We start from the raw sequence: 17,457 nt of genomic DNA, 5'->3' as shown, positions 1-17,457 counted from the left end.
TCGCCCTTCTTTTTCATTCTCACATCTCTCCTCGTTTTTGGGTTGATGCCTTTAGCACTGCAGCCTACATTATCAACCGTTTGCCTACACTACTTCTTGAAGGTAAGTCACCTTTTGAGATTTTGTATGGTCATTCTCCAAATTATGAAAACTTTTACCCTTTTGGTTACCATGTCTATCCATGCTTATGTGATTATATGCCTAACAAACTTTCTCCTCGCAGTATTCCTTGTATTTTTTTGGGTTACAGTACTTCTTATAAAGGATTTCGCTGCATAGATCCTATCACTTCTAGGCTCTACATCACTCGCCATGCTCAATTTGATGAAACTTATTTTCCTTCCCTTGCCACCTCTCAGGCCCAACCCCTATATTCCCTTAATTTTTCCAATTTCCTTGAACTCGGCCTCCTCCATACCGATCTGCCTCCCTCTGACACCTCTTCCTCACATATTACTCAATCTGGGTCTAACTTGTGTATTATGTGTACTGATTCAATGAATGAGTCCTTGCAGGTCCCTCTTTGCAGCACTTGGCTCCTCCACCTGAGTCCAGTGCAGCTCTTGCTCCTGCTGTCGTGGTTCCGTTGGGTTCTCATCCTATGATTACAAGAGCTAAAGCTAGTATTTTCAAGACTCGTCACCCAGCGCATCTTAGCCTCTTTGGCTCATTTGGTATTCTTCCTACTCTTCTTGCATCAACTGAGCCTAAAGGTTTCAAATCTGCTGCTAAGAATCCTGCTTGGCTTGCTACCATGGATGAAGAAATCCATGCCCTTAAGAGTAATAGTACCTGGATTTTGGTCCCTCGACCTGTCAACACCAACATTGTGGGCTCCAAATGGGTTTTCCAGACCAAATACCTGCCTAATGGATCTGTTGAACGTCTCAAAGCACGCCTTATTGCCAAAGGCTATAAACAGGTACCTGGTCTTGACTACACTGATACTTTCAGTCCTGTAATCAAGGCCACCACTATTCGCGTTGTGCTCTCTCTTGCTGTGACACAGAAATGGCCCATTCGTCAACTTGACGTCAAGAATGCGTTTCTCAATGTTACTTTCACTAATCAAGTTTATATGGAGCAGCCTCTAGGGTATATTGATCCTCGCTTCCCTGATCATGTATGCCAGTTGAAGAAAGCTCTCTATGGTCTCAAGCAAGCACCTCGTGCCTGGTTTTAGCGCCTTAGCTCCTTTCTCACTCACCTTGGTTTTTCTTGCAGTCGTGCTGATCCATCTCTTTTTATCTTTCATAAGCAGTCAGATATTATATACCTGCTTCCTTATGTTGATGACATCATTATTACAGGCAACACTTCTTCCCTTCTTGACAGCTCCACTTGTAAACTCAATTATGAGTTTGCCACTAAGGACTTGGGCCCCCTCAGTTACTTTCTTGGTCTAGAAGCTTCCTCCACTTCTGATGGTCTCTTCATCAGTCAGCTCAAATATGCACGAGATATTCTTTCTTGAGCTCAGTTACTTGAGAATAAGCCTTTTCACACTCCCATGGTTGTTTCTCAGCATCTGTTCGCCGATGGTCCTCTGTTTTCCAATCACACTCTCTACAGATCTTGTTGGCGCCCTCCAGTACTTGACCATCACACGTCTTGATATTGCTTATGCTGTCAACTCTGTCAGTCAATACCTGCATGCTCCAACTGACGATCACTTTCTAGCTGTTAAACGTATCCTCCGCTATGTCAAAGGCACCCTTCATTTTGGCTTAACTTTTCATCCCTCCTCCTCTCCTGGTGCTCTTGTTGCTTATTCTGATGCTGATTGGGCTGGCTGCCCCGATACTCATCGTTCAACCTTTGGTTATTCTATTTATCTCGGTGACAATTTGGTTTCCTGGAGTGCTAAGAAACAGCCAATTGTCTCTCGTTCCAGTTGCGAATCTGAGTATCGTGCCCTTGCTTCCACTGCTGCTGAACTCATTTGGCTCACACATCTCCTGCATGACCTCCAGGTATCCATCCCACGGCAGCCTCTTCTCTTATGTGACAACAAGAGTGCCCTTTTTTTTAGCTCCAATCCGGTTTCACACGAGCGGGCTAAGCATGTTGAGTTGGACTATTACTTTCTCTGTGAACTTATTGTCGCTAGCAAGCTCTATACCCAACATGTCCCCTCTCGTTTGCAGGTTGCTGATATTTTTACCAAGAACATTCCTCGACCACTCTTTGAGTTCTGATCCAAGCTCCACGTCCGATCCAATCTGATGCTCAGCTTGCGGGGGTTGTTGAGGATATCACTCAATCAAATTCTTTCCATATATGTGAGAGTTGACTATCATGATTGTGAGTCTTATTTGTACGTTGTTTCCTTTTATTGTAAATTTATTAATTCGTATTAACTATGTACATTCTGCAAACAATTATATAAAGCAATGCAATTCACCACCGTAAAGTAAGGTGGATTTCAAACATTCTCAACTCCCATCTAAGAAAAATGTATTCAGCGGGTCGAGATTTTCTTTCTGTGAGAGAAAGATCAAAGTCCATCGATGATACTCCTTTTACTAACTTGACCTCAATTTCTACAAAAATAATTGGTATTCAGAAGGTGATAATTAAGGGTTTTTCTGCTTATGGCCTTGTCCAGTTGTCCCCTACTATTTTAACTGACCAATTAAATTGAGTTTTAAGTACAATCTCAAAAGAAGTTTTGAACAGATTGATATAAGGACTATTGTAGTTCCAAACTCGGAAGAACAGAACTGGCACATGGTGGGGAAAGCCAGGCACCGATCATGGTTCCTTGCTTTGTGTCAGATCCTCCAGCCTTGTCAAGATTAAACATAACGAAGGAATAAATGAACTTCTATTTCCAAAAATGTCCAGAGTATGATTCCAAGTTCTGAAATTCATAAATGTTTTAGACCTTGCCTGAAAATTGTGACATTGTTGAGGCTATGTGCAAATGAGAACAAACCTAGCAGAGAGAGAGGGGGGGAACCCCCCAAAATAGAAGAAGAATAAAAGAGAAGATGTGAAGCAACTATCCAGATGATCTCCAGATCCTTCCCTCCAGTGAAACCACCATAACAGAAACATCATCATGATATTTGCGTCGATCCCCATGTGGAATATCCAGCAACTCGTGAAAATCCATTCCTGCAAAAAATCATCCGGAAGCACTCATAAGAATGACAAAGCAAATACAAGCAGATCATTTTTACTACCATCCATCATTAGGGTTCTCTTTCATGGTCTTTTGTCCCAACTAGTCTCTAATTCAGGAAAGCAAAGTTCAAGCAAGAGATTATAGCAAATAATAAAGCAGAATAGCATACCCAGTGGTGTCAACCCTATCTATACTGGCTTTCAAAACCTTTTCAGAAAGTCTACAGACTATATCATCATCAGAAATTACCCACTATTTGAGCAAGGAAATGTTCTTAATGGAACATACAAAAGAAACGTGTTGTCATCCATGCATATTAAACTGAAAGAGGAGACATTCTACTCCTGTCTGCCCACCTAAGTCTTTTCTTTTTCCTTTCCAAATTAGCAAGTATTATCCAATCTAAGCTTTCATTAAGTGCTGATGAAATGAAAAAGACTACTAAGTTAATCAATTTACCATTCTTTTTGGCAGCACGAAAGAGAAGCTCTGCGATGAGGTATTGGGCAGGATCACCTTCAGGAACATTTTCTATGAACCAAGTGACATGGGCAACTACCTCCTCGTTGCTAAAGTACTGGTAAAGTCCATCAGAGGAGAGTACTAGGAATCGATCACTTGAGGAAAGTCGGTGGTGAAGAAGGAAAGGAATGCAGCTGACATAAGGAACATTTCCCACATAATCAATCTGAAACATCTCCAGCAGAGCTTCATTACAAGTTGGCTGCACCCAACAAGTGAAATTAAAAAAAATGTTGAAATGCAATAACACGAAAAATACATAAGAGAGATGGATTAAATGGAGAGTCTGCAAAAGTAGACATCAATGATACCCCTTTCAAGTAAACGAAAGGATGCAAAGTGGTCTTTAATTAACCTCTTGAGTTGCATGATCTGAACTTCATTGTAGTCCCATACTATGCTTAAGATGCATTACAAGCCAAGTAACTCTTGGAAGAATCATAACCAGATTGAAGGAACAAGAGAAAACTGCCTAACATAGAGCTTAAATCCAGACAATCACACCATCGATAGTGTATCCCATGAAATGTGTCTAATGCTCCAAAAAATGAGTGATTATTATACGATCTATCTCTTAAGGTCACACTTTTCAGCTATCTGCCCTGTCCACGATAGAGCCCTAAGTGGTCCATGATTACATGGTGTGAGAAAATCATTGATAGTGTATCCCATGAAATGTGTCTAATGCTCCAAAAAATGAGTGATTATTATATGATCTATCTCTTAAGGTCACACTTTACAGCTATCTGCCCTGTCCAAGATAGAACCCTAAGTGGTCCATGATTACATGGTGTGAGAAAATCATGATCAACTTCTATTCAGAAAAGCTCCTATGGACAACCCAACTTAGGTCCTAGTTAAAGAACTGCATGATTCACATTCTCCAAAGCAAAATATTTAGATATACTCCCATCAGTTAAACTGCTTTTGCTCCCACATCCCACTGAATGTCACCCAACATTAAGTACACAGCTGCAGTGACTGACAGCTGAAAGAGAAATGGCAAGATCATGGTTGTATGTTTGGATAAAGTGAAGAGTAAAGACTTGGAATCAAACCAGGTAAAAATCACGCTAACAGAAAGTTTAAAAAAGCAATCATAGATACAACCAAACCAATTTTTTTCCTCACAATTCTAAAAATGGTTTTCTTTTCCTTACTGCTTAATATTTTAATGCCTACTGCTCAAGGATGGGACACCTCAACTTTGGGCCTAGTTAAAAAAACTGCACGATTCACATTTTCTGAAATAAAATATTATGAATATTGCTTAGACTGCAAATTGGGTAGTAGTTTAAGGAGGCTTTATGCATTAATCCCAAATAACATCGATACAAGAGAAAAAAGATATAAAAAGGTTCTGGGAGATGAGTTTAATGTGTGTGTGTGTGTGTGTGTGTGTGAGAGAGAGAGAGAGAGAGAGAGAGAGAGAAGTCTTCTGTTTTTTAGGAACAGCTCATGGATTAAGGGGAAGAGAAATAGTTGCACTCAGAAAAAGAAAAAATCCTATTCTTGAGCAACAAAGTATGCATCATGTTTCCTTGCTGGCGTGTAGTCCTCTATTCTCTAGTGACATTGTAGTTATGCCAAGCATGTGTACAAAGGCATGATTCTACACAGACATAACATGTACATCTTATGGATGCAACTGAGCTTAAACATTCAGTGAGATGTTGCGCAGCTAAGAAACAACAAATTCAAGAGCAACTAACCTTCTTCAGGAACCCAGCACCAAACGCTCTGGTGACTTTCAGTTGACCCTTAACTCGATCATTAAACACAGCCTGGTTATCATCAGGATGTTCTGCCCGAATTCTAAAAACTTCCTGCAACAGAAAATAAAATAACACAAATTGTTGGCACATAATCCCAAAACTTCATCATAATTTTCTCTTCCTTCCTATTTCTTTTTTGCTAATTTTCTTAATCCATTTCTAGTTTCAGGCAAATGAATTTACTACAATATAGTTTGATTTCTTTATAACCCTAAATGAAAGCAGTTCATTATGAAGTCTAACTTAATCAATGAACAAAACTTCAGGCAACTAATTGTAATTGTTTAAACTACTAGAAGGCATGGATATGGCAACTAATTCTGACATTCAGATTTAATTAACAGGACCCGGAAGATGATTACTTGTTGCTTGAGCAAATAATTAATTACGGTTCCAGTGCAATGACAAATAGTTTTTTTTTTTTTTTATTGGCACCGGGTGTTCTGGAACAGTATCCCGACTAATCCCAAGGGTGCACAGGCTCTTGGCAAGGAGTTTCCTACAAGTGAACCACAGGTAATTCAAGGGGAAAATCCCCTAGTCTGATAGCCCCTAGAGGTTGTTTACATCTAGTGAGATTCGAACTTAGACTTGGAGGGAGCATACCTCCAAGCCCAAGGCCTTTACCACAAATAGTTCCTAAACCACATGTTTGGTACATAGACCACAAATTAAATTAGAAGAGGCTGTAATTTAGAAGAAATATGTTCTTGTTTTCTCGGTATAACTGAACCAAAAGGTTGATTCTAATATGCGGAGGACAGACTGTAGCAATAGTCAATTACTGCTATAAATGCGACTTCCATATGCATGAACATACAAGGACGGGTGAAGGCTACTTATAAAAAAAAAAGTGTTACAGTCACAAATAAATTGCACAAAATAAACCCACAAATTGTTGTGGTTTCATGAAATCCATTAGATCTACTTTATAATAAAAGTAACTTTACACTTTGACATACCACATCAAGCCATATCGGTTTGTAGGTTTACCTTTATATAATCTCTTTGTGGCTAAATTATTTTTCAAAAATAAAAAAGGACAGCAATTTACAAAATCACAAAAAGGGCAAGGGTAAAATGCACCTACACCCCTGTGGTTTAGTGTAGTTTTATTGCCATCCCCTCGATTTCAAATTTTTTAATCATACTCCATTTTGTATCCAGCAGTCCTGATCAACTAATTTCATTTTCACTTTATCTTAAAATCATCAATATAAATTAGTCATATAAGATGAACATAATGCCATACACTCACTACCCACATCTCTCTCTGATCACATCTATTGGGATATACAATTGTTCTCCCGTGACAATTTTTTTTTTTTTTTCAAAGGAAAGTAGTTTAATTGAATAATTGGATACCACAGGAGCATGATTATAAAAATATAAACCTGAGGGATGTTAAAGGAGCTACATCAAGCAACATGGTATCTAGGTGTATTTTAACCAAAAATGATTGTGAAATGCCAAAGACAGATCCAAAAAGCAAGATGATATAGATTTGTTGTAGAAATGTCACCTCTTCAACACTTGTACTGTGATCGGTGGAAAGCTGAACAGCTCTCATCTTTAATCTGCATAACGAAATCTCCCGGTTTTTATTTATTTTGTTAATCTGACTGTTCTGATTAGGCATAGGAGAATCTTCAGATATTCTGTCCAGTTCCATACGCACTAATGACTCTCTAGATCTATTTCGATAGCTCATATCATCTTTCGAAAAATTTGGATTTGGATAACGGTCATTTGGCCTTTCTTGAGCCAAGATCACACGGCTATCCCCAAGGTTCATGACATACACATCTTGATCCTTCATTAACATCACTAGAACACATGACCCCATCAAAGCAAGCTCCGGGTTTTTGTCAAGAGCCTTTTCCACCATTTCCATGTAATCCTCTTCGGTCCTTTCAAGAGCTCGAGCCATTGCCCTTAAAACTGTATCATGATCAACAACACCAGATTTGCATCTCCTAATAGGTCCTGAGGGTTCCACCATTCTCTCTTCCACACAAGTCTCCTCTCTGTGCCAATCATAATTCCAAGGAAAAAGTTTCTTTCGCAACGACTTTTGCTTCCGATACATTTTTCTAATCTTTGAACCAATTAATGACTTTCTAGTATTCTGTCTTTCCCTTGAAACACAAAGAGCAGTTGCACCATGATTACTGGATTCAACCCCAACCCCTACATCTTCACCTGATGTGGTGGGATCTTCACCCCGATGGCTACAACTATCGATTTTGGGGTTCAATGAGTGAGATCTTACCTGATCTTCTTGTGAGGTTTCTTGACTCAATTGAAAATCCCATGAGACCTTTCTTTGGTTTCCGACCTCTGAGACTAGCATAGAACCTTGTCCATCCCAAGGCTCCATCTGAAGTAGCTCATAAAGACGCATGCTTTTCCTGCCTTGACCAGTCAAGTTTGCAGTTGCAACTGAAACGGCTGCACATCCAGAAATGCTGGGCTTCTCACCATTGGTTTCGACACCATTCCTAACTTCTTCATTTTCCTCTACTATTTCACAGTTAGAAGATTGACCTCTGATAATTACAGGCCTACATGAATCCTCTAAACTACAAGAAATCACTTTACTCGAATGAGGCTTCGGCTGGTCCTCCTTCCTGGACTCTGAAGCTGCTTCTGTTTTTTCAGTCTCATGGAGTTCTGGTTTTAATTGATCATTATGAGGTTTATCTTCATAATCCCAAAGCAGTCCTTCCAGTTCTCTGTCTATAGCTTTGTAAAGATGGCTCATCAGAAAGTCTGGCGCATCTGGACCACTAAAACCATCATATATTCCAATAAATAACCATCCCTGTTCTTCAGAAAGCACAACTTGTACCCTATCTTCACCAGCCTTGCCATGAGCCCATTGCAAATTGTGAGTACATCTATACTCCCCTTCCGATGGCACCCCATCAAGAAAGTTTCGTGAGGCATCTGGTCGAAACTTTGGCTCCTTAGAATGCCAGGCTAATTGAGATACAGGATTGAAGAAAAACCGTTGCATCCATCCAGGTCCCCCAGAATGTTTTGAGAATGTCCGGGAGAAAGTGCTCCTCATCGGTCCACTCACACTCCTCATGAGACGGTGGAGGCCTGCTCTTTGACGAACTCGTGCAAGTGGTGCAGAGAAGTTAGATTTATCAGTAGCATCAAGTGGACCAGACATCACACCCTTCTCGATTGGCCCGGACATGAAACCACCACCCCTTTCCAAAGGACCTGAAGCAAAGCCTCTTTCAAGAGGTCCGGACATGAATCCGTTCAATGGCCCGGAGCAATGAGGAACAGGCTGCAAAGGGATTGCAGCAAATGAGGAGGTGCTTTCAAAAGATGCAGCAGGCTCTTGGACATCGCTGGCAAACAATGCACTCTGGTTACCAGTCCTCGCCGTAGAAACATTGGCACTGACGGAAGCCCCTGAGATGGTTCTAAATGTTGTTTCCGGGATGGTCTTATTTGGTCTGTGTAACCCAGAGGAATCATCTATCAGGTCATGTCTAAATGACCCACTTAAAGTTTCAGAGTCAAGGGTGCTCGAATCAACAGTATACCTCTCAGAGTTTGATGGGGTAATGGCAGGAGATTCAAAAATCGAGGGCCTAACGTAACAAAAGGAATGGCCTAATCCTTCATCTAATGGGTCTAGGAACTCTAAATCGACGCCATTTTTCTCACTGAAAGGCACAAAACAGCCGACAACACGAGAAGTGCCGTTACCCATTAATTACTTTTAGAACTTAAAAGGGATACCTCTGAGAAGGAGGGTTTATGTAACTATGCACCATGAACCAGTATAGAAGAAAATAAATCGGCCGAATTAGCAAAAACCCAATAAAGCCCAGAACCACCTTACGATTATTTTGGTGCCTACGCATCATCAGTCTCTGACTCAAAGCCTAGTGTGTTGCATTAAACATAGCCAGTTAGTGCAAACCAGCCAATTTCTCTCGTCAATTAGAATAGCAGGCAGAAAATATCGAGACAAATCAACACCTACAAACGGAAAAATCCCATGATCTGACCTTGTGGATAGTGGTAAAGCAAGAATAAAGCAGTGGATCCAGCAGAGCCGCAAACAGATCTAGGAGCGCCAAAGGACGGTGAATCAATGAATGGAACACATCAGAAACAAACAAAGACACAAACCCATTTCAGATTATCTTTGTGGAATCTGACAAATATCCAAATAAGAAAAAGCAATACACCCCCTATGATTGAATCATGCAGATTGCGGACAATAGGAGAAAAAACGCTAACACGGCGTTGCAAGAGAATTTAAAAAGGACAAAAAAAAAACTACAGAAAATAGTTTTATCGCGAGAAATCAAAGATTGAAAGCTGGGGTACGTATTTTGACTAAATGGGGAAGAGAAGAGCAGAGCAGAGAGGAGAAGAGAAAATGTGGGTATCGGTTGAAACATATTTATAGTCAAGAAAATATACATAAAAAAATAGGGATTCGGTCTGATGATGATGAAGAATCAAAGTTGAGTTCATCAAGGAGAGTCTCCGTCTTGGGGTTTTCAAATGGTTTGGGAGGGTAAATACTATAAAAAATAAAAACCCACTCCAACCCAAAAACAATTAATACAAAAATCAAAAGATAAAAACCAAAAGTATATAATATTATTATTACATTGAGAAGGAGGAACTGTTCATTTCTTTGCATTTAATTTTATAAAATTTTCCATCGAATGATTGGGCCGTGTGTTGGTGGTATTGGAGTCAATAAATAACCACTAACCCCATCATCATTCTCATCAATGAAATTAGATAGGTGGGGACGCCACCATTTTTTATTTTTACCATAATTTCATTGAGGATAAAATAAAAAAAATGAAACTGAATTTAGTCAACAAAATCCCAATGCCACAAAACCAGTACAATTCCCAAATACTCAGTAAATAGTTATGGTGGGAGACGATTGACTCGGTGAGAAGGACGTAGTGATACTTCTCCGAGGGAGCACTGCCAGGGCCCAGGGATGAATGTAGGGGGGACCAGACGTTCCGTCCCCACCAAAATCAGTGAGGGGAAAAATTCTTACCCAACTTTTTTTTTCCCCCCTTTATTTTTCTCTTATTTAATTATTTTGTCACCAGAATTTGAAAAATAAGAAAAATATGAGGGGCATTTTTTGTTCGATAATTATAATCCTAACTTTGTTGCTTGATCCTACAAGGAATACTTTTGAGTCTAGTGGTGCAAAAGAATGGGTGAGGATAGCAAAATAGAATAATAAAAAAATAAAGAGTAATATTAAATACAATTGTGGAATACACAAGTCATATTATTATTTTTTTAAAAAAAGTGATTTACTATTAATATATAAATTTTATATTTACCCACTTTTTTCAAATGAAGTACGCGAGACTTGCATATTCTAAAACCATAAATATCATTTTTCAAAAATAATTTAGTTTCTATTTTAAATTTAATTTCTCATTTCACTTATGAAAATGAATGCAAATTTATTTATTTCATAAATATTTTTTTTTTCACTAGTAAATTCCACATGCACCAAACTGTTATTCGTTTCATTTACCTAAGTTTCAAAAAATGAACTGATAAATCACCTTAATCACTCATTGTAGAAACTCAAGAGAGTATGAAGTGTATATGTGCATGTCCCTGAGATCTCCATAACTAAGATATGTTTTCTTAAAGAAATATCAAATATTATAAACTTTTTACTATAAAGATTTAGAAACTTGCATGGTCCACGACTCCACGTGGTCTGTGGTCACTTTAGTCATCGAGTATCAATTTAGGATGAGACCGACCATCTTGATCGGTGGACTGTACCAATCACTTCATTTTGCATTTTGTTTTTTTTTTTGTTTTTTGTATTTATTTGTTTTTGATATTTTAAAAATATATTCATAAAAATATAGAAATACAAAAATATAAATGAAGCGATCGGTGCACTTCATCCGTCAAAAGCCTCCATCCAAAGAGCATTATCCATCAATTTCATTTTAACTCTAGAATTTAAATAAAATAGAAAAAACTATTAGGCCGTCAAGTCAACCACACCAGCCATTAGGTTGTTAACGACTCTCTTCGTAGTGAAGATGGATGGGGTTGGTTGACCACTCCTTATAACGAAAATTGACTACTTATAAGGAGTGAATCAAGTGATCATCCAATTAAGCATCTTCATTAGATGGTTTGAGTGTCAATTATTACTGTGAGATAGTTTCATTTGATCCATTAGATCTATTTTATAATAAAAGTAATTTTATAATTTTACGAATCACATCAAGTTGCATCAGTTTGTGAGGTTGTTTTTATGTAATCTCTTTATAATTAAAATATTTCTCTGATTTAAAACTTACTTGTTACTGAATAATTTTTTTTATATTTTCTTTTGGAATAATGGATACTTATCAGGTTACAAGAAAAACTATAACTTCAATTTACAAAAGTGATTTTTATAGTAAAGAAAAAATGCGTCCCTAACATTGTCACGTCCTTTTTATTTATGGCATCGTGAATCCTATGTGGTGAAGAACGTGCGTGAATGAATACCTTAGGCAGCGAATCTCCTATTTCAATCAATTATTTCCTAATCATGCCTCCAAAAAGTCAACATACTTCACAAATATCCTACTAATTATCTCCTAAAATTTCTCCTTAAATCCCTCCTTTTACTTCTCTAGCTTTTGATTGCTACCAATAATATTGTATATACACAAATTTCATTATCGATTTCCCCCCACTTTCCTACTAGCTTTTCTCATTTGAATGATTGTAATGGATCGGTAATCCCAGCTGATAATCAACTGATAAGTGTATTTTAATTTTTTATTTATTTTTTTAACATCTTAAAATACTTTTTTATAAAAAAAATTACATAAATTCAATAATATTCACTTACTTACTTATTAAAATCAAATTGTAAAGAAATTAAAAATAAAAATCGGTAAACTATCGATTCAAACAACATTATTCTTCTCAATTATCTCATCTCCTCAAACTTTTGGAATCCGTTATCAGAACTCAACGCTATTTTTACCAATACATATTTGAAGTTTATGTGTACAATTATCTCCTTTTTTTAAAAAAAAAAAAATTTAAACATGCCAATGAGACAATAATAGACGTTATAAAATCACCTAATTTATCTATTTTTCTCATTTTAATTTTTAAAACTCACGTTGACAGTGTCATAAACAGTAAAAAATCTTATAAATTTTTTAAATTCTTACCCACATAACTATCAATTAGGGGTGAGTATCGGCCGGTCCGGACCGGCAAAACCGACCGGACCGGCACTGTTTGGACCGAACCGAACCGGACCGAATTGGGACCGGTCCGGTCCGGTCTAATTTTTAAGGGACCGAGAGGATTCGGTCCGGTCCCGGTCCGGGAGTTTTTCACCCCGGACCGAACCGAACCGGACCGAATAGAAATTAAAAAAATATATATTTATATATATTATTTATATAATAGTTGTATATAATTAATTATATAATTATATATGGTATAAAAAAATATTAATAGTCTAATATAGACTATAGTTATAATATGTATTAAATCACTATAACTACATAGAGTATTAGTAATAAGAGTATTACTATTATTTAATATAGTATTACATATAGTATTACTATCATTACATATAGTTATTAGTTATAGTATTAGTACTAGTATAGTTATTAATACTAGTATAGTTATTAGTACTAATAGACTAATAGTATTAATTATTAGTATTACATATAGTTACATATATAGTTATCACTATAACTATTATTACATATAGTTATTAGTTATAGTATAGTTATTATTACATATAGTTATTAGTTATAGTATTATTACTAATAGACTAATAGTATTAGCATATTACTAATATATATATAATAGTATACTATATATATATATATATTAAATATATTACAATATAATTACATAAGTATTAAAAAAATGTCATTAGATAAAAAAAAAAAAAAAAAGTCAACCTTGGACCGAATGGACCGACCGGACCGGACCGGACCGAATAGGACCGGACCGAACCGGTCCTGAGGGAGTTCGGTCCGGTCCAGGGTGAGAAAACCCTGGACCGAATAGGTTCGGTCCGGTCCACAAAACCTCCCCGGACCGAACCGAACCGGACCGAACTCCCCCTACTATCAATAGTTTTTTTCAGTAAAGTTAAATGTAAATATAAGATAGATAAGTCTCGCACACTAATTTAAAGAAAAATGAAGTTTATTATTAAAAAAATAATTTTTTTATGTAAATTTTATATTTATTTAAATTTTTTAAAGAAATTAAGTGAGACTTGAAATCTTACAAATATAAATATTATTTCTCTTTTTTATATGCTAATCAATTTATTTTCTATGCTTACATTAAATAATTTTCTGATTAGATGGAAGGTTTGACAAACTGCATCTCAGATTCAAAACCCAAAAACAGCAAGAACCTTTTTTTTTCTTTTCCATTTTAGAAACCCATATCAAAATGGAGTCATGGGAAACGTGGGGACATTGAATACAACTTGGACGAAGCTTTTAAATGGTTTAATTATAGTTGCTGTTCTTCAATTTCTGGTGCATGCATGGCATTCTGCTATATATTGATGAACAGAAGGGTATTTTCGAATTCAAGAATTCAACGCACGAGATTTCCTGACATAGCCATGCATGTATCGAGATTTTGACCCCAAGAAAAACAAAACAAGCCGCAAATTAAATAAGGATAAAAAAACGAAAAAGAAAAAAAGAAAGAAAGACATCCAAAGACTGCAACATTATTGTCTGGCCTGACCCCAGGCCCTCAGTTCAGTGGCAAGCATACATAATATGGAGGATACGCCCAGATGCAGAACAATGATCTTCTCGTAAGAAACTATGTATAATGCACTTAAACCATATATATGTACGTGCGTATATGCCACCTCCTGATCAGTGGCCTGAATGATTGATGTACAACAATGTAATCACCGAACGTGCATGTATAGTATTTATTGTTACATGTGCGAATGTTTTAAGCATCATAAAAGTTCACTAAAAGTTTTATATAGAATGATATATACAAAAGTAAATTCTTAAAGTAACATGGATTCAAATCATTCATTAAATCTACTTTAAGATATAAGTAATTTTACAATTTAAGGTATGATATCAAACCACGTCATCTTATAAATTTATTCTTAGATAATTCTTTTATAATTAAAGTCTCTCTTTTGCTCAATGTCTTAGAATTCATACCAAAATAATCATAAATCTTGATCCAACCCTAAGTGTATGTTAAATGATAGTCAATTAAATTCTCCTCTTTCATCAATTTCAACCTTTCATTACAAGTAATGATATGAATCATATGATTCATGGCTATATATATATTTATATAAATACTTTAGTTGTAAAATGATTATATAAAAATAAATTCATGATATATTTTAATGCGGTACGTCAGATTGTAAAATTATTTTTATTATAAAATATCTATATATTTTGATATCCTACCTTGTGTGGGTCGTGGACTAAATTTTGGTTCCACTAGGTAACAAAATTAAGTGCAATTTGAATAAATTAAGTGTAACTGCAAAGCTTCATCTAATAATAATTTAAAAGAGAGAGAGAACTAAAAAAAAAAAAAAAAAAGGTCAGAAGAAAAGAGAATAATAATAGTGAAGCTGTTGCTGTTGCTGCTGCGGCCGCCTGGTACGCAAGGACCAACTCCACAAGCACCCACTCCTCTCACATTGTTGACCAAACCCACTAGATGATGGCGACAAAGAAGCAGAAAAGCTGTCCCCACATCATGTACTCTTTTCAATGCCATGCCATTAGAATATAAATCTCTTTGCTCAGACCAAAAATAATTATAGTTTTTTTTATTAATAATAATAATTATAGTATTAGATTTTCCAAGATTTATGAGCCTTAATAGTTTAATAACCCTTACTAGAATAAAGACATTGCGTTGGAAAGTTTGGTGCAAGTGGGCATCTTCATGAACCAAAGTCTAACCTATAATATTTTGAATTATCTGGACTTAGGTACGTAGCGGAAACCTCATCCATCAACCTATCCACGCACACCCAAAACGAAACTACTTCAAAATAAACAGTAAGAAATTATTAAAAATATATATTTTTCTTAAAACTAGACAAAGCCACTGTCTAGTCAAATTTTGGCCACAAAAAATAAAAATAGTACGCATTAGAGTAGTCAAAACTCCATGATTTGGCTTGAGTTTTGAACAACAGTAATTTCAAAACTTTATCTAAATTTAGCCAGTTATTATTCATCTCCAAAATATTATTTTATTCTAAAAATATTATATTGAATAATTAGGTTGAGGAAAAAAATAATTGAAAAACAATAATTTTAAATAAAAATTAAATACTTAATCAATATATAGAATGTATTTTCAAAATAATAAAAAAATATTATTAAAATATATAATATTATATTATTATTTTAACTTTAAGAAAAATAATTTAATATAGGCTAGTTTCTTCAATTGCTTAGGCTTTAGCTAAAACTTCAATTTTTATCTAAATTTTAGACCATTGCCAATGCTATAGATTATTACCTCTAATTTTTCACTCACATTCGTACAAATAATCATAAATTAACCATTATTGCCTCTTTTGACATTTTCACTTAAGTTTACTTTTAGGGTAAGTAACTTTTTACCTAATTAGTAAGTTCGACGTTAATCCAATATAATATTAACGAATTAGAGTTAAGGGTTATGACCTAAAATAAGTGAAAATTATAAGCCATTTGAGTTCATTTAAAATGAGCTAAACTAAATACATGATATTTAGAAGTGATAATTTTGTTACAACTCGTAAATCTCGCACGAATTTAATAAAAAATTAATTTGTGGGTTAAGATTAAAAAGTTTAACAAGTTTAATTAATTATTTCGGGTTAAATTAATTTATTTAAAATACAAATTTGACTTAACACAATTTGAACTCGACATGATAATACAAGTTATCATCCAAATGTTCGTTTTCATTCAACTTATCATTGAATTAAAAGTTTGTGGACGTGCACTAAAAAGAAATTAGTAATTTATAAGACATAGTGGAATTTATTCATTAATCTTTAATTTTTAATGGTTTGCAATCGTTCCAAGCCACTTATCCACTAAACAGGACCTTTTTTTTCCTTGGCAGAAAAGAAAGGAAAGCAAAGTCTACTTCTTAAGAAAGGGAGGAGAATTGGAAAGAGGTATGGATGGGCCATGATTACACCCAAAGTGGTGACTAAGGCTTGGTTTGGATTCACATATGAGATAGTTTTCTATCTCATATGAGCTGTACTTCATCTTTCATTTATTTATCTAAATAGTTAAAAATAAAATCTTATCTCATTTATGATTTTTCAACTAACGTTACAGTAATGCTATAGTAATGATACAGTAACACTATAGTAATGCTATAGTAATGTTAACTACCACATTTTTTTAATATATAGAATTATCTATTAGAATTTTTTATTTTATTGTAATATAATTAGAAAAATATATTTCTAATTTGATAAAATATAATATCAGAAATAGGTCATAATATAATAATATAAAATATATTTTGAGAAAGTCAAAATATTTATGATTTTTTAAATTAATAATAGATATTACTTATTTTTAATATATTTATAATATTTTCAACCCAATAATTAAAAATATTTTTCAACAATTGGTGGGACTCACCACATTATCAAATTTTCAAAAAGTTAAAATCATATCGTCTCATTATCTAAAAATCTCACTACTATTCAAAATATCTCATTTTATCTAATTTAAATTGCGTAACCAAACGAGACCTAAAAATATATGTTTTTTTTTCTAAAAAATTATTAAAAATACATTATTCCAAGGTTAATCAAACTTTGGTTTTCGGTTGCAGATCCACTAAAAGATGTTTTAGTTGATTACTTGCCAAAAGTATATAGGTTTTGACTATAATATGCTATGAGATCATGATTGCCTCTGATTATGTCTAAAGAAATAATGGAATTATATAAAATTCATCAGTTTGCTCCTTTTA

The 17,457-nt window shown here is 35.2% G+C and overlaps 1 protein-coding gene across 1 annotated transcript; it reads right to left on the bottom strand.

Annotated features, from left to right (window-relative positions):
• Positions 1-2,805: 2,805 nt before the first annotated feature.
• LOC122315625 (protein phosphatase 2C 32-like) lies at positions 2,806-10,027 on the bottom strand. Its single transcript, XM_043131646.1, has 4 exons — positions 6,950-10,027; positions 5,365-5,478; positions 3,590-3,854; positions 2,806-3,120 (listed from the first exon to the last, which is right to left on the bottom strand). The coding sequence occupies exons 1-4, from the start codon at positions 9,161-9,163 to the stop codon at positions 3,005-3,007; spliced, it is 2,709 nt and encodes a 902-aa protein (XP_042987580.1). The 5' UTR covers positions 9,164-10,027; the 3' UTR covers positions 2,806-3,004.
• Positions 10,028-17,457: the final 7,430 nt, after the last annotated feature.

This window comes from Carya illinoinensis, chromosome 7 (genome assembly GCF_018687715.1).
Source record: "Carya illinoinensis cultivar Pawnee chromosome 7, C.illinoinensisPawnee_v1, whole genome shotgun sequence".
Lineage (NCBI taxonomy): Eukaryota > Viridiplantae > Streptophyta > Magnoliopsida > Fagales > Juglandaceae > Carya > Carya illinoinensis.
This window is presented reverse-complemented; position numbering and strand designations above follow the sequence as displayed.